Source organism: Diorhabda carinulata, chromosome 12, assembly GCF_026250575.1.
Source record: "Diorhabda carinulata isolate Delta chromosome 12, icDioCari1.1, whole genome shotgun sequence".
In the NCBI taxonomy this organism is placed as follows: domain Eukaryota; kingdom Metazoa; phylum Arthropoda; class Insecta; order Coleoptera; family Chrysomelidae; genus Diorhabda; species Diorhabda carinulata.
The window spans coordinates 317,624-344,922 of record NC_079471.1 but is presented as its reverse complement, the minus strand read 5'-3'; the positions used below and the strand labels follow the sequence as shown (position 1 = coordinate 344,922).

Here is a 27,299-nt window from a genome sequence, read left to right as displayed (position 1 = left end):
ATCGTCGAATTATTGCCGAGGCTGTAAACGCCGATAAAGAAACGGTTAGAAAAAAGTTGGTGCCGAAAAAATTGACAATGTATGTGTCAAAAGCCTTCGTTGGCTCAACAAATGATCATAGTTTACGATTTTATTACGGAAATACAGACAAACATTGTTTTTTTATGATATTACGTTTATATATTAAGCTGAAGACTATGCCAGATAGATTATGAGAGTTTTCGTAGTGGGATTGTGGCGTAATTAAACACCAAAGTGTACTAACTTTAATATATTTCGCGTTTTCGAATAATAAGTATAATTTTTAGTAAAAATAACCGAAATTTTGATACTTTTTTTTGGGATTTTGATAAACTTTGGTAACTAAATTAATTTGTTTTGAAATTTATTTAGATTTTTCGACTTTTCTTAGGACATAATTATCCGATTGAGACGTTCGACGTCTCATTTTAAAAATAACGTTTTTTTATTTATTTGTCGCAAATATTAAAATGTCAGTGATGGTGAATTTTTCCATTCTAATTGTCGTTTTGGAATTTTAGATAAATAAATAAATAATTTCGAATGACTTACCTGTTTATGCATTTCGACGTTGAGCCCATACGACATTTCGTAATACTGAAACAGACCAAAAATAATTTTGTTTGAATGTTTGAATTTCAAAAATTGCATTTCAATAAATGCACACATAAATCGATACTGTTAATTTGGTTTTTTTTTTTAATGTTGGAAAATAATTGGAAAATTTTTTCTCTACAAATTCGAAATTTTCAAGTCGTTTGTTATAAATTTTGACATTTCTAACGGTTTTAACATATTAACTGTCTAACTTTTTAATTTTCTGTTTTCTTTTTCAACTTTTCTAACAGTTTGTTGATTTTTTTGGCACTTTCCGTCATTTTTTTTTTCAATTTTTATAAACTTTCTGTTAATTTATGTCAGTTTCCTTGGAGTTTGGCAGTTGTTTTTTCAAATCTCTGTTGGTTTTTACTGCTTTGTGACATTTTTCTGGCAGTACGTTCAGATTTTTGATATTTGTCAGTTTATTTTCTAAATTTTCTAGCAATTTTACACGATTTTCTGTCGATATTTCCCAGATTATGACACTTTCAATCAATTTCTACTGATTTGTAAACTTTTTTGGTTTGTTTCAATTTTCGGCATCTTTTATTTTCTCCGATTTTTCACATTATTTGATTTTTTCCAATTTTCGACGATTTTTATCGTTTTTTTTTTCTTATTTCGATTACTTTTTTCGGCTTTTTCTAATTTCTGACTTTATCTTTCGATTTTTTCTTAATTATTGACATTTTTTTCTTAATTTCGATAATTTTTATTGATTTTAAACGATTTTCGACACTTTCTGTCAATATTTCCTAAATTTTAAGACTTTCAGTAAATTTCTACTGTTTTTCGATGTTTATGACATTTTTTAAACATTTCTTGGATATTTCGATTTTTGGCACTTCATGTCATTTAAATCAAAATTCAATTTTTTTCGTTTTAAGGACGTTTTTTTAACCCCTGTAGTTTTTATAGACTTTTTGTTTGTGTGTTCAAATTTTTGACACTTTCCACCAGTTTTCTCCGATTTTCGACGTTTTCTTATAGTTTTTTTATTTTCTTTCGTATTTTTCTTAATTATCGACATTTTTTTATTATTTTTCGACAATTTCTTTCAGTTTTTCCCAATTTTTGAGATTTCCTTTCGTATTTTTCTTAATTATCGACATTTTTTTATTATTTTTCGACAATTTCTTTCAGTTTTTCCCAATTTTTGAGATTTCCTTTCGGGTTTTTCTTAATTATTGACATTTTTTTATTATTTTTCGACAATTTCTTTCAGTTTTTCCCAATTTTGGAGATTTTTTCTCGGGTTTTTCTTAATTATTGACATTTTTTTATTATTTTTCGACAATTTCTTTCAGTTTTTCCCAATTTTTGAGATTTCCTTTCGGGTTTTTCTTAATTATTGACATTTTTTTATTATTTTTCGACAATTTCTTTCAGTTTTTCCCAATTTTTGAGATTTCCTTTCGGGTTTTTCTTAATTATTGACATTTTTTTATTATTTTTCGACAATTTCTTTCAGTTTTTCCCAATTTTTGAGATTTCCTTTCGGGTTTTTCTTAATTATTGACATTTTTTTATTATTTTTCGACAATTTCTTTCAGTTTTTCCCAATTTTGGAGATTTTTTCTCGGGTTTTTCTTAATTATTGACATTTTTTTATTATTTTTCGACAATTTCTTTCAGTTTTTCCCAATTTTTGAGATTTCCTTTCGGGTTTTTCTTAATTATTGACATTTTTTTATTATTTTTCGACAATTTCTTTCAGTTTTTCCCAATTTTTGAGATTTCCTTTCAGGTTTTTCTTAATTATTGACATTTTTTTATTATTTTTCGACAATTTCTTTCAGTTTTTCCCAATTTTTGAGATTTCCTTTCGGGTTTTTCTTAATTATTGACATTTTTTTATTATTTTTTGACACTTTCTTTCAGTTTTTCCCAATTTTTGACATTTCCTTTCGGGTTTTTCTTAATTATCGACATTTTTTTATTATTTTTTGACACTTTCTTTCGGTTTTTCCCAATTTTTGACATTTCCTTTCGGATTTTTCTTAATTATCGACATTTTTTTATTATTTTTTGACACTTTCTTTCAGTTTTTCCCAATTTTTGAGATTTCCTTTCGGGTTTTTCTTAATTATCGACATTTTTTATTATTTTTTGACACTTTCTTTCACTTTTCTTATCAATTTTTTACACTTTCTATGAGTTTTTCGTTTCCAGAACGGTTTTTATAACCTTATTAGTTTTTTATAATTTTCAAAATTAAATATTTCAAAATAAATTTTCTCAATTTTGACGTTTATCTTTCGTTCCACATTAATTTTATTGTTTCCTATCCGTTTTTTGTCAAATTCTTTATTCATCTTTATCACTTTTTCTGTCCGTTGGTTCAAACTTTTCACACTTTCTGCTAATTTTTTCCAAATTTTGACATTTCTGCAAGTTGCATCTGAATTTAATCGTTTCCCGCCCGTTTTTCATTCCCCTGTTCATCTTTACTAACGTTGTCTGTCCATGAGTCAATGTTTTTGACAGTTCCTGTCAATGTTTTTCTAATTTTTGACAGTCTCTTTCGGTTTTTCCCAATGTTTGTGAATATTAACAAATTTTTGACATTTACGTCAATATTTTCGTTTCCGGTGCGTTTTCTTCTGACCTCGTATGTTTTTTTTTAACCCCAGGTCGATTAAATCGCATTCATTTTTCTATAAATTTCAAAATTTATAATTTTCTGTTTGTTCTTTCGAAATTTAAAAATTCGTTTTTAGTAATTTCTTCCGGTTTTTTCTGACATTTGACACATCACGTCAAATGCCACAAATTTCCAAACCCGCGCTACAAATCGACTCTGCACATACAAATTAAGCCCAAGCTAATAAAATTTTGGAAATTCGCGAGATTTGGTAAGTGAAAGACACGCCATATACAAACCGCAATAAGCAACACGATAAAAAAATTGAACTCGATCAAAATCAACCTGAATTATTCTCTTCGCTGGAGGTTATTAAAGTTTTTTTTTATTTATCGTTTTAAGCCCATTCCGTTTCGTCACGCGATTTAGCAGTTACTCTTTATCACAATCGCAATAACTATAAATATGTTTCGAAGAATTTTATTCAAAGAATTTTGATGCTACAACAACAACAACGACGACGACATGCAAGAAAATCTGGCAACAGCGTGAACCATCTAAAATGTCTACTTTACAATTTAACGATAAAATCAGATTTTTTGTCAAAAATGATGTCAGATGAAGGCCTATAGTCGAAAGACACATTTTGACCCGAAATATTTTTCGCAAACCCATAACACTAATAGATTTTTTCGAAAAAAAACAATCGTCAACAGTAGTTCTTAGTGAAACGACATATTTTAACTCAAAAAAATTACAGATTTGTGACAAAAAATGGCAAATAGTCAAAAGACACTTTTTAACCGAAAATATTTCCCAAAAAATCCAAAGAAATCAAAGATTTTTCGCTAAAAATGTCGTCAGAAGTAGTCCACAGTCAAAAAACACTTTTTAACGCAAAATATTTCCCAAAAAAACCAAAGAAATCAAAGATTTTCCGCCAAAAATGTCGTCAGAAGTAGTCCACAGTCAAAAAACACTTTTTAACCCAAAATATTTTCCAAAAAACCGAAGAAATCAAAGATTTTTCGCCAAAAATATCGTCAGAAGTAGTCCGTAGTCAAAAGACACTTTTTAACCCAAAAAAAACCAAAGAAATTAAAGATTTTTCGCCAAAAATGTCGTCAGAAGTAGTCCACAGTCACAAGACACTTTTTAACCCAAAAAAAACCAAAGAAATCAAAGATTTTTCGCCAAAAATGTCGTCAGAAGTAGTCCACGGTCAAAAGACACTTTTCAACCCAAAAAAAACCCAAAGAAATCAAAGATTTTTCCCCAAAAATGTCGTCAGAAGTAGTCCACAGTCAAAAGACACTTTTTAACCCAAAAAAAACCAAAGAAATTAAAGATTTTTCGCCAAAAATGTCGTCAGAAGTAGTCCACAGTCAAAAAACACTTTTTAACCCAAAATATTTCCCAGAAAAAACCAAAGAAATCAAAGATTTTCCGCCAAAAATATCGTCAGAAGTAGTCCACAGTCAAAAGACACTTTTTAACCCAAAAAAAAACCAAAGAAATTAAAGATTTTTCGCCAAAAATGTCGTCAGAAGTAGTCCACAGTCACAAGACACTTTTTAACCCAAAAAAAACCAAAGAAATCAAAGATTTTTCGCCAAAAATGTCGTCAGAAGTAGTCCACAGTCAAAAGACACTTTTCAACCCAAAAAAAACCCAAAGAAATCAAAGATTTTTCCCCAAAAATGTCGTCAGAAGTAGTCCACAGTCAAAAGACACTTTTTAACCCAAAAAAAACCAAAGAAATTAAAGATTTTTCGCCAAAAATGTCGTCAGAAGTAGTCCACAGTCAAAAAACACTTTTTAACCCAAAATATTTCCCAAAAAAACCAAAGAAATCAAAGATTTTCCGCCAAAAATATCGTCAGAAGTAGTCCACAGTCAAAAGACACTTTTTAACCCAAAAAAAACCAAAGAAATTAAAGATTTTTCGCCAAAAATGTCGTCAGAAGTAGTCCACAGTCACAAGACACTTTTTAACCCAAAAAAAACCAAAGAAATCAAAGATTTTTCGCAAAAAATGTCGTCAGAAGTAGTCCACAGTCAAAAGACACTTTTTAACCGAAAATATTTTGCAAAAAATCAAAGAAATCAAAGATTTTTCGCCAAAAATATCGTCAGAAGTAGTCCGTAGTCAAAAGATACTTTTTAACCCAAAATATTTTCCAAAAAAACCAAAGAAATCGAAGATTTTTCGCCAAAAATGTCGTCAGAAGTAGTCCACAGTCAAAAGACACTTTTTAACCCAAAAAAAACCAAAGAAATCAAAGATTTTTCGCCAAAAATATCGTCAGAAGTAGTCCACAGTCAAAAGACACTTTTTAACCCAAAAAAAACCAAAGAAATTAAAGATTTTCCGCCAAAAATATCGTCAGAAGTAGTCCACAGTCACAAGACACTTTTTAACCCAAAAAAAACCAAAGAAATCAAAGATTTTTCGCCAAAAATGTCGTCAGAAGTAGTCCACAGTCAAAAAACACTTTTTAACCCAAAATATTTCCCAAAAAAACCAAAGAAATCAAAGATTTTCCGCCAAAAATATCGTCAGAAGTAGTCCACAGTCAAAAGACACTTTATAACCCAAAAAAAACCAAAGAAATTAAAGATTTTTCGCCAAAAATGTCGTCAGAAGTAGTCCACAGTCACAAGACACTTTTTAACCCAAAAAAAACCAAAGAAATCAAAGATTTTTCGCCAAAAATGTCGTCAGAAGTAGTCCACAGTCAAAAGACACTTTTTAACCGAAAATATTTTGCAAAAAATCAAAGAAATCAAAGATTTTTCGCCAAAAATATCGTCAGAAGTAGTCCGTAGTCAAAAGATACTTTTTAACCCAAAATATTTTCCAAAAAAACCAAAGAAATCGAAGATTTTTCGCCAAAAATGTCGTCAGAAGTAGTCCACAGTCAAAAGACACTTTTTAACCCAAAAAAAACCAAAGAAATCAAAGATTTTTCGCCAAAAATATCGTCAGAAGTAGTCCACAGTCAAAAGACACTTTTTAACCCAAAAAAAACCAAAGAAATTAAAGATTTTTCGCCAAAAATGTCGTCAGAAGTAGTCCACAGTCAAAAGACACTTTTTAACCGAAAATATTTTGCAAAAAATCAAAGAAATCAAAGATTTTTCGCCAAAAATATCGTCAGAAGTAGTCCACAGTCAAAAGACACTTTTTAACCCAAAAAAAAAACAAAGAAATCAAAGATTTTTCGTCAAAAATGTAGTCAGAAGTAGTCCACAGTCAAAAGACACTTTTTAACCGAAAATATTTTGCAAAAAATCAAAGAAATCAAAGATTTTTCACCAAAAATATCGTCAGAACTAGTCTACAGTAAAAAGACACTTTTTAACCCAAAATATTTTCCAAAAAAACCAAAGAAATCGAAGATTTTTCGCCAAAAATGTCGTCAGAAGTAATCCACAGTCAAAAGACACTTTTTAATGCAAAATATTTCCCAAAAAAACCAAACAAATCAAAGATTTTTCGCCAAAAATGTCGTCAAAAGTAGTCCACAGTCAAAAGACACTTTTTAACCGAAAATATTTTGCAAAAAATCAAAGAAATCGAAGATTTTTCGCCAAAAATATCGTCAGAAGTAGTCCACAGTCAAAAGACACTTTTTAACCCAAAAAAAACCAAAGAAATCAAAGATTTTTCGCCAAAAATATCGTCAGAAGTAGTCCACAGTCAAAAGACACTTTTTAACCCAAAAAAAACCAAAGAAATTAAAGATTTTTCGCCAAAAATATCGTCAGAAGTAGTCCACAGTCAAAAGACACTTTTTAACCCAAAAAAAACCAAAGAAATTAAAGATTTTTCGCCAAAAATGTCGTCAGAAGTAGTCCACAGTCAAAAGACACTTTTTAACCGAAAATATTTTGCAAAAAATCAAAGAAATCAAAGATTTTTCGCCAAAAATATCGTCAGAAGTAGTCCACAGTCAAAAGACACTTTTTAACCCAAAAAAAAAACCAAAGAAATCAAAGATTTTTCGTCAAAAATGTAGTCAGAAGTAGTCCACAGTCAAAAGACACTTTTTAACCGAAAATATTTTGCAAAAAATCAAAGAAATCAAAGATTTTTCACCAAAAATATCGTCAGAACTAGTCTACAGTAAAAAGACACTTTTTAACCCAAAATATTTTCCAAAAAAACCAAAGAAATCGAAGATTTTTCGCCAAAAATGTCGTCAGAAGTAATCCACAGTCAAAAGACACTTTTTAATGCAAAATATTTCCCAAAAAAACCAAACAAATCAAAGATTTTTCGCCAAAAATGTCGTCAAAAGTAGTCCACAGTCAAAAGACACTTTTTAACCGAAAATATTTTGCAAAAAATCAAAGAAATCAAAGATTTTTCGCCAAAAATATCGTCAGAAGTAGTCCACAGTCAAAAGACACTTTTTAACCCAAAAAAAACCAAAGAAATCAAAGATTTTTCGCCAAAAATATCGTCAGAAGTAGTCCACAGTCAAAAGACACTTTTTAACCCAAAAAAAACCAAAGAAATTAAAGATTTTTCGCCAAAAATGTCGTCAGAAGTAGTCCACAGTCAAAAGACACTTTTTAACCGAAAATATTTTGCAAAAAATCAAAGAAATCAAGGATTTTTCGCCAAAAATATCGTCAGAACTAGTCTACAGTAAAAAGACACTTTTTAACCCAAAATATTTTCCAAAAAAACCAAAGAAATCGAAGATTTTTCGCCAAAAATGTCGTCAGAAGTAGTCCACAGTCAAAAGATACTTTTTAACCGAAAATATTTTGCAAAAAATCAAAGAAATCAAAGATTTTTCGCCAAAAATATCGTCAGAAGTAGTCCACAGTCAAAAGACACTTTTTAACCCAAAAAAAAAACCAAAGAAATCAAAGATTTTTCGTCAAAAATATAGTCAGAAGTAGTCCACAGTCAAAAGACACTTTTTAACCGAAAATATTTTGCAAAAAATCAAAGAAATCAAGGATTTTTCGCCAAAAATATCATCAGAACTAGTCTACAGTAAAAAGACACTTTTTAACCCAAAATATTTTCCAAAAAAACCAAAGAAATCGAAGATTTTTCGCCAAAAATGTCGTCAGAAGTAATCCACAGTCAAAAGACACTTTTTAATGCAAAATATTTCCCAAAAAAACCAAACAAATCAAAGATTTTTCGCCAAAAATGTCGTCAAAAGTAGTCCACAGTCAAAAGACACTTTTTAACCGAAAATATTTCTCGAAAAACCATGGCAAAAACAGATTTTTTCGAAAAAAACAATCGTCAACAGTAGTTCTTAGTGAAATGACTACTCAAACTCAAAAAAATCAAAGATTTGTGACGAAAAATTGACAAATAGTCAAAAGACACTTTCTAAACCAAAATATTTTTCAAAAAAACCATAAGAGAAAAGCTAAAAAGAAATTACGTCGATAAATAAATAATTTTTTTTTTTCAAAATTCGTGTGTTTTCTAATAACAATTAAAATCTACCTGGTCGATTGAATTTGTACGTGTCTCTTCCTTAAACCGTTTAAAAAGTCTCCGCGTACCTCCTCATCGGTACGGCATTTCGGACCACACCAGATTCGGAACGAATTAAACCAATCGCTTTTTATTTTTCATTTTTTTTTTTTATTTACTTGTCTTGGAATGCGAAGCTCGAATACCGTCGACTTCGTCGGAATCAATTAGCTCCTATTTTTTGATTAATTAAAATAATCTAAAACGTCAGGTACAGCTCCCAAGCCGTATCGTTGAAACCGACAACTTCTAATCGAAGTCATTATTTCGTGCTATTGCAAATAACCAGCTGTTACTAAATATCATCGGCCATATTTGTTTTTAAATGACACCTACTCAAACAAATCTATGTTACAAAACACTAAAATGTTTTGTGTTTGGTTTGACATTAAATAGAAAATTATTCCTTTGAGGTTATTTAATTCAAATATATTTTTATTCAATTAAACACACCCTGTATATATTAGATTTTTCATCGGTACTCAACACCCGACATACATATAAAAACATTCCTAGCCAGACAGACTTTTTATTTGTGTCATTTAAATACGTTCGGAATTCGATGGAAGCAGCGCCAAGTGGTGGGGATATTTATGACTTCACGTCGAAAGAAAAGTAGTAAATGGCTGTTTATGTAACTCTAAATGGCGAAACCCGTGATTTCAGTTTTCGGATTGAGGTAAAAGCATAACGTAGAATACTGATCAGATGTTAGATGCGTATTGGATACAGATAGACACAAATTTTTAACCGACGTTGCCAATTCAAACAAATAAAAACGAAACTTTTATATACATATATAAATATACGCAATATATCAATACAATCATCATTTATTTAAATAAAAATTTTAGTAGTACGCCATTTTTAATCCATCGAACTATCTTTCTATTATTTCGATTTTAATAAAAATATTATTGTGTTAAAACCGACAACGTTTCATCGAATTTGTGACTATAGTTACGTAACCTATAGTGACATTAAGTGTTTGGTATTATTCTTCTTTGGATACTTCGACATTGTAAAAACCTGTTGCGATTTCTTTACAAACATCACGATATATAAAAAAAGTAGATACATCTCGAAAGGAATGTCATGACATGGGGTATCAGGTAACTTGATTTAAACAATGTATATGATTCGCCGAATTCGACAGAAATGACAAGTGACGAATTGATGACTTTTTTTTTCATACGCTTAAAAGTATTAAAAATTGTACTATAACATTATTGTAATAATAAAAAAATTACACTTTTTTTTCTCAAATAATATAGATAGTTATATTAACATAATTTTTTTTCAAGTAGGTATCTGTAATTTAAACTATTACTATATTACTTTGGTCAGTAGATGGCGCTAACAATCATCAATCAGTTTACATGATTCAATAATTTAAGTATAAGAATTGAAGAGAGAGAGGAGATAAAAAATGAATCTAATAGAAAAAGATAAAATATGTAATTAAATACCGATGCTTGGTGTGAGATAAGTGGGCGTTTTATATTTCCGTCTATTTTATAAACCGTCTACCTCGTGGCTGGTCATAAATAATTAATGTATACAGGTGTGTCGTAGAAAATTAATTGAAAAAAATTTGTTCAATTCAATTTGTACTCATTTTGACGGTTAAATTGGTCATTAGATTACGACACGTGTTCTTTTCTAGCGAATTCATTTCAGAATATAACTGATTTTAATTTATATTCGTAACGAAGCTTAATTTGATGGATTGAAGTATTTAGAAAATTTTTACGTATTGAAAGCTATTTACAACGTTGATTTCGTACATTGAACAAAAACTGAAATTGTTAAAAATCGAATATGAAATGTGTATCTATACGTTTGTCGGTATAGTAGCCACTCCCTATTAATTGTTTAGAAAAATTTCATGCAACTACAATACTGATTTTACTTCACCGTGGGTGTATGAAACTGATATTATTATTTTAATATTAATCGGGAAAATATTTCATACTATAATTAATAAACGTTTAATTAACATTAATTCTATTTGGAAAATATAGAGAACAAAACATAATCGACAATAATTGCAAATATGCGGTCGAATGCCTCCTACATTATTTACAGTAGTTTTAGTATCGATTTTCAACGGTTTCGTTTTATTTACAATCCAACGTTTACGTGCGTTATTTAAATTATTATTATTAATTATACTTTAATTACAAATAATCGATTGACGTATCATTTAACTATATATATATATATGTTAATCAACCATTTCGAACGTAGCTATTCCTTGTTAACAAGTTCTATATCTATCTCTGTCTATCGCCTCTAGTAAAACAATGACAGTTTATGTGATAATCAATCACTTAGATACACTTCGTAACAAGTGATCAGAAAACAGAGTCGTATTCAGGATATTTGGACACATTTTATTTTCGATATTTAATACGTAAATTACTATGTATATACAGGGCTGATAATTATTGTGGATGATATGAATTTTAGTAGAAAAATATTTTAAATGTATACAGGATATTTGGACATATTTTATTTTCGATATTTAATACGTAAACTACGTATGTATGTATACAGGGTTAATAATTTTTATATATTTGATGAAAGTATTGAAACTGGTAAATTTTGTGTGGATTGTCTCATTAAGTGGTAAGAAAACAGAGTCGTATTCAAGAAATTACGTATGTATGTATACAGGGTTAATAATTATTATATATTTGATGAAAATATTGAAACTGGTAAATTTTGTGTGGATTGTCTCATCAAGTGTTAAGAAAACAGAGTCGTATTCAAGAAATTACGTATGTATGTATACAGGGTTAATAATTATTGTGGATGATATGAATTTTAAAAGAAAATTGTTTTAAATTTATGAAAATATTTGATAATGAAATTTAAACTGGTGAATTTAGTGATGATTGTCAATAAGCGGTCAAAACACAGAGTTGTATTTAGGAAATTTAGATACATTTAAATTTCGTGATACGTAAATTACGTATATATGTATACAGGGTTAATAACTAATGTGGATGATCAACATTTTGGTTAAAAAGTATTCTGAATCGATCCATTTATTGTGTAAATCCGAAACGTCGACACTCATCGAATCAATTTTCCGAAATTCGGCATTAACGAATATCGAGCCGGGGTGTAATTGAAAAGGATTAAATCGTTTCAAATTTTAATGTACGATGCAGTAAATGCCGCGTTTCGAAAAACCGCTTCTCTTTTTATTAACTCAAAACATAATGTTTATTCGACAGCGCCAATCAGGATTTCGTAGTTGATTCTGCCGTAAAATTTTTCCGCTACGTCAATTAGGAACATAATTGGCGCAATCGAGTAGGATTAGCTTACTACGTACATACAAACTACCGAATAATGGAGATGGAATTAATGTTGTTCGGAAATATGTGATTTTTTTTTATATTTGTGTTATAAAATTGTTGAAATTCAATATTTATCGATATAAATAGGAAAAAATGTTGTAAAAACTGTGTGATATTGATAAAAAGATATTATATTAGATTTAGAAGGAAGTATTTATGAAAAATGGCGTTTTTTTCGAAATATTTGGTGAGATATAAAGCGTTAAAGTTGTAAAAAATTTTGATCACGTGATTATTAGAGTCATACAAATTATAATAATTGAAAATATTACTTACCATTACGTAATGTCTTTGGATCTCTATTTTTTCGCTGGCTAATTTTTCACATTCTAATTTCAAACTGGAACAAAAAAAATAATATTATCCGTGATATATTTTTCAAAATTACTTAACGTATATTTATAATTGGAAATTTTGAAAAAAATCATTCACTTCATTACATAAATATTGAGGTGGGAACTACTTTCTTCTCATACCAGTTCCAAAATAACAGTTACATACTTTTTCATTGTTAACGGTGTTTTTCACGTAAGAATTTTTCAGTTTTTCATTATTTTCGCTATCGTACAATTAAAACACTTTATTTTTATAAAAAAAACCATCGAATAATTTCAAAAAAAATAGCATTAAATTAAATTAATTTTTAAAAAAATTTTTTTTGCTAATTTTTTTCTCCATAATTATAAAAGATAAAAAAACCAAATAAACAGTCAAATTAAAGCATTTTTTATAACGTTTATTTTGCTTTTTTTATTTTTTTTGTACCATAAAAATTAACGGAGTTATAACCAAATTAATCTGTCACCATATCCACAGCCCTTTGACCCTTTATTAATAAAATATGAAAAGTCTCAAGCCCTTTTAACATACATAGTCTTGTAGCCGTGAAAATTACCTTTAAAATGGTTTTTTGTAGGATGTGATAACTTCAAAATTAACGGAGTTACATAAAAAATAAAAATTTGAATTTTTTTTTGTTAATTATAGAATAAAAAAAAAGTTTCAAATTTTTTTTGTTGACCCTATGCTGCCTTTAAGTACATTTAGATCACCAAGACATGAAATTTCGAAAAAAATCATTCACTTCATTACATAAGTATTGAGGTGGGAACTACTTTCTTCTCATACCAGTTCCAAAATAACAGTTACATACTTTTTCATTGTTAACGGTGTTTTTCACGTAAGAATTTTTCAGTTTTTCATTATTTTCCTTTTCGTACAATTGAAACACTTTATTTTTATAAAAAAAACCATCGAATAATTTCGAAAAAAAATAGCATTAAATTAAATTAATTTTTAAAAAAATTTTTTTTGCTAATTTTTTTCTCCATAGTCATAAAAGATAAAAAAAACAAATAAAAGTCAAATTAAAGCATTTTTTATAACGTTTATTTTGCTTTTTTTATTTTTTTTTGTACCATAAAAATTAACGGAGTTATAACCAAATTAATCTGTCACCATATCCACAGCCCTTTGACCCTTTATTAATAAAATATGAAAAGTCTCAAGCCCTTTTAACATACATAGTCTTGTAGCCTTGAAAATTACCTTTAAAATGGTTTTTTGTAGGATGTGATAACTTCAAAATTAACGGAGTTACATAAAAAATAAAAATTTGAATTTTTTTTTGTTAATTATAGAATAAAAAAAAGTTTCAAATTTTTTTTGTTGACCCTATGCTGCCTTTAAGTACATTTAGATCACCAAGACATGAAATTTCGAAAAAAATCATTCACTTCATTACATAAGTATTGAGGTGGGAACTACTTTCTTCTCATACCAGTTCCAAAATAACAGTTACATACTTTTTCATTGTTAACGGTGTTTTTCACGTAAGAATTTTTCAGTTTTTCATTATTTTCCATTTCGTACAATTGAAACACTTTATTTTTATAAAAAAAACCATCGAATAATTTCGAAAAAAAATAGCATTAAATTAAATTAATTTTTAAAAAAATTTTTTTTGCTAATTTTTTTCTCCATAATCATAAAAGATAAAAAAACCAAATAAACAGTCAAATTAAAGCATTTTTTATAACGTTTATTTTGCTTTTTTTATTTTTTTTGTACCATAAAAATTAACGGAGTTATAACCAAATTAATCTGTCACCATATCCACAGCCCTTTGACCCTTTATTAATAAAATATGAAAAGTCTCAAGCCCTTTTAACATACATAGTCTTGTAGCCTTGAAAATTACCTTTAAAATGGTTTTTTGTAGGATGTGATATCTTCAAAATTAATGGAGTTACATAAAAAATAAAAATTTGAATTTTTTTTTGTTAATTATAGAATAAAAAAAAGTTTCAAATTTTTTTTGTTGACCCTATGCTGCCTTTAAGTACATTTAGATCACCAAGACATGAAATTTCGAAAAAAATCATTCACTTCATTACATAAGTATTGAGGTGGGAACTACTTTCTTCTCATACCAGTTCCAAAATAACAGTTACATACTTTTTCATTGTTAACGGTGTTTTTCACGTAAGAATTTTTCAGTTTTTCATTATTTTCGATATCGTACAATTAAAACACTTTATTTTTATAAAAAAAACCATCGAATAATTTCGAAAAAAAATAGCATTAAATTAAATTAATTTTTAAAAAAATTTTTTTTGCTAATTTTTTTCTCCATAATCATAAAAGATGAAAAAACCAAATAAACAGTCAAATTAAAGCATTTTTTATAACGATTATTTTGCTTTTTTTATTTTTTTTGTAACATAAAAATTAACGGAGTTATAACCAAATTAATCTGTCACCATATCCACAGCCCTTTGACCCTTTATTAATAAAATATGAAAAGTCTCAAGCCCTTTTAACATACATAGTCTTGTAGCCTTGAAAATTACCTTTAAAATGGTTTTTTGTAGGATGTGATAACTTCAAAATTAACGGAGTTACATAAAAAATAAAAATTTGAATTTTTTTTTGTTAATTATTGGAAATAAAAAAAGTTTCAAATTTTTTTTGTTGACGCTAAGTTGCCTTTAAGTACATTTAGATCACCAAGACATGAAATTTCGAAAAAAATCATTCACTTCATTACATAAGTATTGAAGTGGGAACTACTTTCTTCTCATACTAGTTCCAAAATAACAGTTACATACTTTTTCATTGTTAACGGTGTTTTTCACGTAAGAATTTTTCAGTTTTTCATTATTTTCCATTTCGTACAATTGAAACACTTTATTTTTATAAAAAAAACCTTCGAATAATTTCGAAAAAAACTCATTCAAACGAAGACGTTCAGAAATTTTGAAAATACGTCAACTTACTTGTGGTATTGGGCTTGAAGAAAACTGAATTCTTCTTTTATTCTATCACACGATTCCCCGACAGTAAATTTGAACGGTTGACCGGGTTGCGGTGGTCCCTGAAAATAAAATAAAACCGAGACATCAAATAGATCGAAACTATCAAAAAGCAGAATATCTCAACTTCACGCGCATTGTCTTCGGTCTCGTCGAAACGAATTCGTTGTTACAAATCAGTCGAATAATCGATATATAATTCGTTTTTAGGGTTCTGAACCCATTGGCGGGTTCGTACATTAACCTAATGGTTATGCCACCATCTATACGTCTAATTTTCCATGCACCCCCTTGTAACTATCACTTTTTCAACCAAATAAACGATTTAATCGCTTTATTTATTGTATCGTAATCAATTTATGTCAGAATTAAACAAAGTTAACAACGAAAAACGTTGTTTATATACGAGGAAAGTACCAACTTACATAAAAACTAATATTTACTTGAGGTGATGTTTGAGAATTGATTAAGGTACGAGATTTACTATTTGTCGTGTCAATATAAAGCGTCCGGCGTGCTAAGAATACTCGGTATATTTACTTTGGACTCGGTTTGTTTTTGTAATGTATATGTACGTAGAATGGCGGCCATTGTAGTTTTTTTTTTTTTGAATAACAGCTGCTATCCCGGAAATACTTCGAGATAAAACGCGAGAAATCGGCGGCGTTGCCATATTTAGTAAATATTAATCTCGGATGGGATGAACCGCCGAATTCATAACGAATAACGGTATAAAATCGGTCGGGTAGGAAACTGTATACGACTAAAAGTATTTTTTATCGTTTATCTAAACCAGAGATCGATCGGTCGGCGTTTGGTTCTCAAGATGTTTTACAAGATACCGAAGTAGACGTGTACGTCGAGACTAAAAGCTTCCGTTCGATCACGTTTTCGTTGTTTGATGCGTTTTATGATTTTATATATTATAAACGTCGTTTTGCATCTTGAAAATATACTTTTTACAACCCTCAAACCGAACATTTACTATATTTATTTATATTTACAGAAAAAATAAAAATCTGACAACAATGTAAACGTCATCGTAACATAAAATATAATTGTGTATAGTATAAATAATATATCAATAAGCAATTAATACATTTATATATAAAAAACATTTTTTTTATGTTTAGGTTATTTATCTTGATGACCCTCGTATAAATATTTGCAGAGGTCGTGGAAAAATAGCTGCCGGATATTACGTCACCGATGTGTTTATTTGGTCTAAGCAAATATTATTTCTCGGCCATTCCGAAATGTAAACACAAGACAAGCTGCATCATATCGTTTTCCTAACCAATAAATATTCTTCGGATTCGATATCGATTTCAAAAGTACCTAGTTTACGATCGAAATTTAATGTTTACCGATAAAGAAACATTTGTTTCTCTTTATTTATATCGTATCGATATAACGTGTGATAATTTTGATTAAAATAAAAATTTACCAACTGTCAACAATAGAACGCATAAATACAATTAAAATATCATGGAACTATCAACAAAATGACGTATATTAAACAACAACGGTCATAATTTGATAACACTGACAATGTTGCCAAGCTGACTTCAAAAAAGGAAGATTTTTTTTTTATTCTAAACAAAACTTTGTGATTCGTTTGTTTTTAATTTATTAACGGTAAAAAGAGTTTTTACAATACAACAACAATAAAATAAATCTTTTGGATCACAGTGTGCATGATAGTTCGAACACCCTTCACTACCTACGTTGATAATTCGTACAATTTTATTTAAGGGAATTTGGCAACGTTGCGTTCACTTCCATCTTGATTCAAATTTCGTGACCGTGGTTATTTAAAGTCTTGTGTCAAATTTAAACGGCGATGCCAGACTTATACGAAACAGTTTGTGTTAGTAAATAAATCAAATTTTCTAGTAGATTAGATTCGTTTAGAACGAAAAAAAAAAAAAATAAAATTAAAATCGAAAATCACAAGTGCAAAATTTAATTCGATACGTTTTAATTCGAATCTTAACAAATGATCCGTCCGCTATGAAAGTTATCTGGCTTCGGTAATGACAAAATGAAGTGAACGATGGGATTACATGCTAGTAGGGTCGTGGAAGTTTAACTGGAGGTGATTAGAGCTGCTGCGGTTAGTACGGTCCGGTGGTTTTGCGGTTATCATTAATTCTAATTCAAAACGTAGCGTGGTTACGTCGCCATAATGTCACTTTTTCTTAAATTTATTTCGATATATATACAGGGAGGCGCGAAAAAGTATTTCATCGTAACATAACCTCAAATTTATCAAGTAAACAGGAATTTTTTTTATTTATTTAAAAATTTAGAGGTGAGGTGAGTTTTTTTTTTGTCAATTTACAATTTGCTTGTTTTTTTTCGATATTTCAACCGGTGGAAGTTGATTTCGAGAAAAAAAAACGAAGGAAGTTTGGAAAAAATTCTCATTAGGATGTCCCACCTCTATATTCATTATTTATCATCTTGTATCATTATATAATCGATAATATAATTGAAAATGAATAGATAATTTATTATTTCAATTATTTACATCACGTATTTTTAATTGAATGTCTCGATTGTTATTTAAATGAATATTTCGAGTTAAAAATATCCGCGGTTCATTAACCCAAGTCAATAACTAGAAATAAATTTTTTTCTACGAAGTTTTTTTGTATATAGGCGACCAAAAAAAAAACTAATTCGCTGCGAACACAACGAGCTTGTTTTTCGCTCGTTTCGGTTTGCTCGAAACAAGTCAGTCGAAAATCACTTTTCGATACAGTCTCCATTTTTAGTAATATACGAGGGTCGTACCAAAGTACCTTTTATAAAAAAGAAAACACGAAAATTTTGGGAAAAATTTAATACAATGAAGTTGCTAGTCTTCGTAGGACGTGCAGTCTCGTCTAAACTTTGCTACCCAATATTTCACTGTTTATTTGACGTAGTATAACATCGAAATTTACAATATAAAATTATGATACGGTCAATTTTGAAACTAGATTTCTATTTAGAAAAAATTTTTCATCAGTTTATTATGTCAAATTTTGACAGATCTAATCAGAAATGTGGCTTAAACTGAAAATGGCCGTCGAATAATTAGAATCGTACGAAATGTTATTGGATGAAAGATAGTACGTTGTTCTGATGAGGTCCATCAAGCTAGAAACCTGTGTACATTCGAACAGTTGTCAGAGATACAAAAATTAATGTGCAACGATACAATAATTATTTAATAATAGAGTTTTAATGGTAATATACGTCGAATAATAATTAAATATCATTAAACCGTCGAAAAACAATTACACCTCGATATAAATTAATCGATTGTTTACATAGTTGTTAATGTGTTTTCGGTCTAATTGCATCGAATTCACTCCGGTCTAATTAAAGATTAATGGTAATTGCAAATTATATATTTATGATACGCTTTAATGGACAAATTAATTTTTAATACAGAAACTATCAATAGAAAAATATTTTCCATTATTTTAGTATAGAATTTTCTTAGTTAGAAAGTATTTGTAAGGATGTTCCGCCATAAAATTTCTGTTACCACGTGCTAGCGATTGTCTTGAATATTAGACAACTCGTAAATTTTTGTTTTTTCAACATTTTAATTCTGTTTGTATTTTCCAACTTTACAAAGTACATTAAATACTAAATAGCAGGTTGTATTATGTACTCGGTCTACCTTTTCGTTTACCTGAAATATCCTCGACGCGAATTGGCTCATTTTTATAACGGATTATAAATCGTCAAGATTTGTAACGCATTTTTCATAAAAATAGTAAAAGTATGTTTACATTCCGATTTAAATTGTATAACGTTTTAGGAAAAACCGATATACCTACATCCTTCTACCTCCCACAGGGTTTTATGTTATTTTCCAAGAGGTGCGTTGTTGTATTATATAATCGGACTACCTTTTCGTTTACCTGAAATATCCCCGACTCGAATTGGCGCATTTTTATAACTAACGGATTATAAATCGTCAAGATTTGTAACGCATTTTTCATAAAAATAGTAAAAATATGTTTAAATTCCTATTGTATTTCTATTAAAACTTCAATTGCCCCAATCCATTTCGACTTAAATTGTATAACGTTTTAGGAAAAACCAATAAAACTACATCCTTCTACCTCCCACAAAGTTTTATGACATTTTCCAAGAGGTGCGTTGTTGTATTATGTACTCGGATTACCTTTTCGTTTACCTGAAATATCCCCGACTCGAATTGGCGCATTTTTATAACTAACGGATTATAAATCGTCAAGATTTGTAACGCATTTTTCATAAAAATAGTAAAAATATGTTTAAATTCCTATTGTATTTCTATTAAAACTTCAATTACTCCAATCCATTTCGACTTAAATTGTATAACGTTTTAGGAAAAACCAATAAAACTACATCCTTCTACCTCCCACAAAGTTTTATGACATTTTCCAAGAGGTGCGTTGTTGTATTATGTACTCGGATTACCTTTTCGTTTACCTGAAATATCCCCGACTCGAATTGGCGCATTCTTATAACAACGGATTATAAATCGTCAAGATTTGTGAAGCATTTTTCATAATAATAGTAAAAATATGTTTAAATTCCTATTGTATTTCTATTAAAACTTCAATTGCCCCAATCCATTTCGACTTAAATTGTATAACGTTTTAGGAAAAACCAATAAAACTACATCCTTCTACCTCCCACAAAGTTTTATGACATTTTCCAAGAGGTGCGTTGTTGTATTATGTACTCGGATTACCTTTTCGTTTACCTGAAATATCCCCGACTCGAATTGGCGCATTCTTATAACAACGGATTATAAATCGTCAAGATTTGTGAAGCATTTTTCATAATAATAGTAAAAATATGTTTAAATTCCTATTGTATTTCTATTAAAACTTCAATTGCCCCAATCCATTTCGACTTAAATTGTATAACGTTTTAGGAAAAACCAATAAAACTACATCCTTCTACCTCCCACAAAGTTTTATGACATTTTCCAAGAGGTGCGTTATTGTATTATGTACTCGGATTACCTTTTCGTTTACCTGAAATATCCCCGACTCGAATTGGCGCATTCTTATAACTAACGGATTATAAATCGTCAAGATTTGTAACGCATTTTTCATAAAAATAGTAAAAGTATGTTTAAATTCCTATTGTATTTCTATTAAAACTTGAATTACCCCAATCCATTTCGACTTAAATTGTATAACGTTTTAGGAAAAACCAATAAAACTACATCCTTCTACCTCCCACAAAGTTTTATGACATTTTCCAAGAGGTGCGTTGTTGTATTATGTACTCGGATTACCTTTTCGTTTACCTGAAATATCCCCGACTCGAATTGGCGCATACTTATAACAACGGATTATAAATCGTCAAGATTTGTGAAGCATTTTTCATAAAAATAGTAAAAATATGTTTAAATTCCTATTGTATTTCTATTAAAACTTCAATTGCCCCAATCCATTTCGACTTAAATTGTATAACGTTTTAGGAAAAACCAATAAAACTACATCCTTCTACCTCCCACAAAGTTTTATGACATTTTCCAAGAGGTGCGTTGTTGTATTATGTACTCGGATTACCTTTTCGTTTACCTGAAATATCCCCGACTCGAATTGGCGCATACTTATAACAACGGATTATAAATCGTCAAGATTTGTGAAGCATTTTTCATAAAAATAGTAAAAATATGTTTAAATTCCTATTGTATTTCTATTAAAACTTCAATTGCCCCAATCCATTTCGACTTAAATTGTATAACGTTTTAGGAAAAACCAATAAAACTACATCCTTCTACCTCCCACAAAGTTTTATGACATTTTCCAAGAGGTGCGTTGTTGTATTATGTACTCGGATTACCTTTTCGTTTAACTGAAATATCCTCGACGCGAATTGGCGCATTTTTATAACAACGGATCATAAATCGTCAAGATTTGTAACGCATTTTTCATAAAAATAGTAAAAGTATGTTTAAATTCCTATTGTATTTCTATTAAAACTTGAATTACCCCAATCCATTTCGACTTAAATTGTATAACGTTTTAGGAAAAACCAATAAAACTACATCCTTCTACCTCCCACAGGGTTTTATGTTATTTTCCAAGAGGTGCGTTGTTGTATTATATAATCGGACTACCTTTTCGTTTACCTGAAATATCCCCGACTCGAATTGGCGCATTTTTATAACTAACGGATTATAAATCGTCAAGATTTGTAACGCATTTTTCATAAAAATAGTAAAAATATGTTTAAATTCCTATTGTATTTCTATTAAAACTTCAATTGCCCCAATCCATTTCGACTTAAATTGTATAACGTTTTAGGAAAAACCAATAAAACTACATCCTTCTACCTCCCACAAAGTTTTATGACATTTTCCAAGAGGTGCGTTGTTGTATTATGTACTCGGATTACCTTTTCGTTTAACTGAAATATCCCCGACTCGAATTGGCGCATTTTTATAACTAACGGATTATAAATCGTCAAGATTTGTAACGCATTTTTCATAAAAATAGTAAAAATATGTTTAAATTCCTATTGTATTTCTATTAAAACTTGAATTACCCCAATCCATTTCGACTTAAATTGTATAACGTTTTAGGAAAAACCAATAAAACTACATCCTTCTACCTCCCACAAAGTTTTATGACATTTCCCAAGAGGTGCGTTGTTGTATTATATACTCGGACTACCTTTTCGTTTACCTGAAATATCCCCGACTCGAATTGGCGCATTTTTATAAATAACGGATTATAAATCGTCAAGATTTGTAAAGCATTTTTTATAAAATTAGTAAAAGTATGTTTACATTCCTATTGTATTTCTATTAAAACTTGAATTACCCCAATCCATTCCGACTTAAATTGTATAACGTTTTAGGAAAAACCGATATACCTACATCCTTCTACCTCCCACAGGGTTTTATGACATTTTTTCTAAATTGTTATTTACAAGAACCCGAGAGGTGCGTTTTTCAATAAGAGTATTGACTAAATCGTTCGTTCAAAACGAACGCATCTCGATCATAGATCTATTGACGGGAAAACGTTTAGTTCGATGATACAAAGTGCAGTTTGGAGGCGTGCAATTATACGGTGTAAGTTTTTGGATAATAGAAATCGTGTTTGTTTTTTGATTAGTTCGAATTTACGTCTTATATTAAAATATGGGTTTATGACGATTTATTTTTTTACTGTCAATCCTTTAGATTCGCTGCGTATCTTTGTATACATAAAGTAAACATATCAAAGAGTAATAAACTCGACAAATATTTAATATAAATATTAACCCGTAGCTAACACGGAATATATAAATATTTGCGTCTCCGTGAAGCAATATTTGAAAAAAAAAAAAAAAATAAAAAAACTCGTCAATTGTGATAAAAAATTTATAAGACCGTAAATTTTTCAGATTACATCAATCAAAATACCAACGAAAATATTTGGATAGATATCAAATTATCGAACAGCCCTCGTATCGGGATTTATTTCGAATACATGCAAACAACTGCGAATAAAAGTGGATATGGCATTGAATCGGGTTAAAAAAAAAGGTGTACACCGACGTTATTATGAATACGTCGACTTTCCGTTTAAATATTATCGTTAGCGTGCGTCAAAAATGGAGTCGTCATTCTAAATTACGAACTTATCAGTAAGTAGGTGATAATGTACAATTGCGTGTCAAACAATAATATAAAATAAATTTATGCGTGTCCCGTTTCCCTTGTTAGTAATTTAGGTTTCGTGCCTGTATAATATTGTCGATTCGAACGATCTCGAAATGAAATATAATTCCATATACGAGGTTAACCAATAATACGTACGCACGATAAATCCTTAGGCCGGCCCTGTTGGACCACAATGGAATTTTAAAATTCGGCGAATTCGCGCGGCGCCTTTCATCTGTTTATAAATACCGAACGCGCCTTAAATAAACTTTTTATTATAAAACGCGGTATATTATTGACATTCATGAATAAATTAATAGAAATTAAGTGGAAATAAATTAAGAACGTAAGAGACAGAATATCATTACACGTAAATAGTTTCGAAATAAAAAACATTGAAATATAATGAAAATCGCCTCATTAGAATGAATAAATTACTTAAAAAAGTCGTTATTTTTTTTATTTTATCTTAATAACCCTACTTATATGTTTTAAAAATATAATTATCTTTAAAATTACTTTTTTAGTAGACGTATAAACTTTCAAAAGCGTTACGATAACCGGTAATATCACGCAACTAGGAAAATTGGATCTGGCAACGTGGCGTTTTTAAATATTGTTTAAACTACGTTAAAAAACCGACTATTTCATTCTAAATAATATCTTAGAAACACACAAACTAAATTAGAATTAGTGATAACATTGATACCACACCCTGTATACCATAAAATGCTCTGTGTGAAAAATACAATTTTCTATGATGTAAACTTTTTCTAAATTATTAACGAATTGGACATGTGTAGTTATACGTTACGGCAGAACGTTTGCCAATTAAAACTAAAATGAAAATAAAAAAACACGACAAAAAACAGTAGTGTGAAGCAAGGTTGAATAAAGAGGTGTGGCCGACACAATCTTTGTTGCTCTCACATTGGGAGTACATAAAAACAAAAACTAGTCGTTTGGCGTGAAATCGAATAGCGACGTTTTTATTTTTATTCTTTCGTTTGATGCGAAATTAATTGGACGACAGAATCCGGTAGATAAACCAGTCAGATATCAATTATTTTATAAATAAATTAGTAGAAAAAGTATATTATAGAAAAAAAAAGACGAGCTATTATGTTAGAGAGACATCAAACACATAAAATAAAAGACAACGCCGTTGCCATAATGTATATTTTTCAATAAACACGACAGCTGTTGTTTGGAGTTTTTACCTAAATTATTAGATAAGTAAATATGAATAAAGAATACTTACGAAAGCAATAGCTATTCGTTTTCACTTTATGGTTAATTTTAACGTTCATCGTACCCACAAATCTAACGAATAGTTAAAAAACAACCAATTTCATATAAATTAAATAAAACTAGAACGAAAAGCGAACAATGACAAATGACAACATCGTGAAGTGTTACCAACTTTCTAGACTTAATTTTACTGTGTATTAAGTATTAATTGTATTTACGCTTAATTGCTAATTCTTTATCTTATTGACTATAAAATTAATGCAAATATCTTCGTCTTAACTGAAAAATGTTTTAAAAATACATTAGTTTTAAGTTACGCTATATCTATAAGATAACTCAAACAAATGTCCCGCCATTTTGTATACTATAATCTACTGCAAGTTTTAATTTTATTCATTTAAAACTTGTCTCAATATTGAATTGGTGCATAAAGGAATTTTTTATTATTTATTGAATACATTTCAGATTATACATAGCTATTAACAAACAATGATTTTTACGTAGTAAAAAAAAATATATTCAAGACATACGTGTATGTAACCTATCGGAGACGTTGCCAAATGTGAATAAAGCTAAATATTTAATTGAAGAGGAACAATAAAATAAGTTTTATTGTATATTAATATACAATAAAGTATATTATTTATACAGTAAAAAATAAAAATAGAGACGATGAAACGGTATAAGAAAATATTCTTACAAAATTAAAAATGGACGTCCCTAAGATCTCGTGTTCTAAGTCACCGAGAGCTTCAGTAATAAAAAGTTAGATGGCGAAACGTCAAAAATGTATAAATGGTTGCCGGTACTTGTAAAATTAATTTTTTATTCCTTAAATATTATTAAATTTACTACACAATGATGTATTATAATAACGTTAATTTTCTAAAACTGAAATATACGATCACAAAAGAATTATTGGTACAAAGACAGTTAAAACTCTCTGTAATTCTTACAAAGTGATATAACGACGCCTCCCAGGGGTGATGACTGATGATATTGCGTGGTGTGACTACGCGCCCAAGCCGTGAATGTATAATAACAATTTTTTTTTTATTCTTTTCCACTGCTGCTCCGTGTGGACTGAAATATCATCTTTTGAAATGGTTAATTCGACCTTTTCGGTTTTATTCAAGCGGTAAAAAGCGCTGTTGCCAGTTTTAAAAATATTTTTTTACCAACATTCCGTGCAGAAATTCGTCAGCTGTTTATAAACAATAAATTACAGAGTTGAACTACAAACGTAGAGGGTATCTCATTTTATCTTACGTGTTTAAAAAGTGATGGATACGTCATAGTTGAGAATATCGATTTATCGATTATTTATATCGAGATATAAATAATCGATGTCATTTAACAGTAGTAAAATCAGATATAAAACGTCGTTTAGTAGATTTGCGATTTATTCGAAGGCATTCATTGTATTCTTTTCGAAAACACATCTTGGGCTATCTACGATCTGATGTATGGTCTTTACAGTACGAAAAGCCGCAGCTGCGTTTCGATTTAATTGAATAAAACATTCCGAGAATATTCTAAAAGATTTTTTTTTTCAGTTTGTAGTAGTTATTGCCCTTATTTAATCACTTTTATAGTAAGTACGTCCCTGTGGAAGAGTCACAAATCTTTATATTCGTCAATATAATACCCACATCTTGGGTGATACAAAAGAAAGGTTTTTGTTAAAGTATATGACCGATTTCGAGGAACCTTTTTTCGGAAAAAGTTATTCGGTACAAACTCTTGGGGTCTTTACAATACAAATTTTTTTCGCCGAAGTAAAATTATACGTTCAGTCCCTTTTTATACGAGGCTTTTTTAAATATTCCTTATAAACATATACGAGGATGAATCAAAAAGTACCAGGGCCATCAGACCGGGTACTTATTGGATCATCCTCGTATATACGTACGTACGAGACAAGTTCTATCAACTAAATTTATTATTCGAAGACATTTAACCATCAAATTGTGTCAATGCCCTAAGTGAACCTCGAAAAGTGTTAAAAGTATCATTAAACAATTTTCGAACGGTTTTTTTTTGCTTTCAGTCTAACTAATTACGGTAACAGCTATTTAAAGCTAATTTCTTTTACGTGCGAGTGCACTCGACCGTGAATACCATTGTTTTATTGATACAAGTTCGATTATACGAGGTCCGGCTAATAAATAACGAGACTGGTTACGAAAAAAATTATTCTACGTTTTTTTTTCCAAATTATTCTTTTTTTTTTTGGATTACAGAAGTTTTTTTACGTTTTAGAAATGGAAAGTGTGAATACGAAAAAAAAAACCTCGACGAGAAATAATTGAAGTCAAAGTTGAATGATTATCGTTACGGTTTGAAACACCGCGTAAACAATATCAGTTCGAAAAAAAAAAAAAAAAAGTAACTATCGAATTAGTTGCGGTTCTATGGAGCGAAGAAATACAACCTCGTTTCGCACTATCGCCTCCCTCTACCGACCGAACGATACAGAAACCGTTTTATTAAAAACATCCTTTTAATTAATTCATTTAAAAATCTTAAATAAAACAACACGTTATAGGACTAACCAACATACCTACATCCCTCTACCTTTCACAACGTTCTAATGACTGGTGACTGAATTTTGTTAGTAGTTATCAAATTTTGATTATTGAAATAAGAACCTTTACCGAATTAATAAAATACGTAATTAACTTAATCCATTTTTGAAATTACTCTCAAATTCTAGTCAAAACTAATAATAATTATTTAGTTCGTAGACGTATTAATGTATTAGTAGGCAACCAACATTACAATTATACAGCTCTGTGTTTTATGGTCGGATATCTATGATCTGATTTATTCCGTGAAACATTAGTGACAATTTCAAATTCCAGTAATTATTTAGTTCGTAGAAGTATTAATGTATTAGAAGGCAACCAACATTACAATTAGACAGTTCTGTGTTTTATGGTCGGATATCTATGATCTGATTTATTCCGTGAAACATTAG

General features: G+C 29.4%; 1 protein-coding gene across 1 annotated transcript in view; it reads right to left on the bottom strand.

The window, feature by feature from the left end:
* Positions 1-27,299, bottom strand: part of LOC130900010 (transducin-like enhancer protein 4) — a 136,584-nt gene that overhangs the window by 96,973 nt on the left and 12,312 nt on the right. Inside the window, exons 2-4 of the mRNA XM_057810313.1 lie at positions 15,370-15,467; positions 12,368-12,431; positions 574-618 (exon numbers count right to left, since the gene is read on the bottom strand). Coding sequence (XP_057666296.1) covers positions 574-618; positions 12,368-12,431; positions 15,370-15,467 — 207 coding nt within the window. The remainder of the gene's footprint in view (positions 1-573; positions 619-12,367; positions 12,432-15,369; positions 15,468-27,299) is intronic.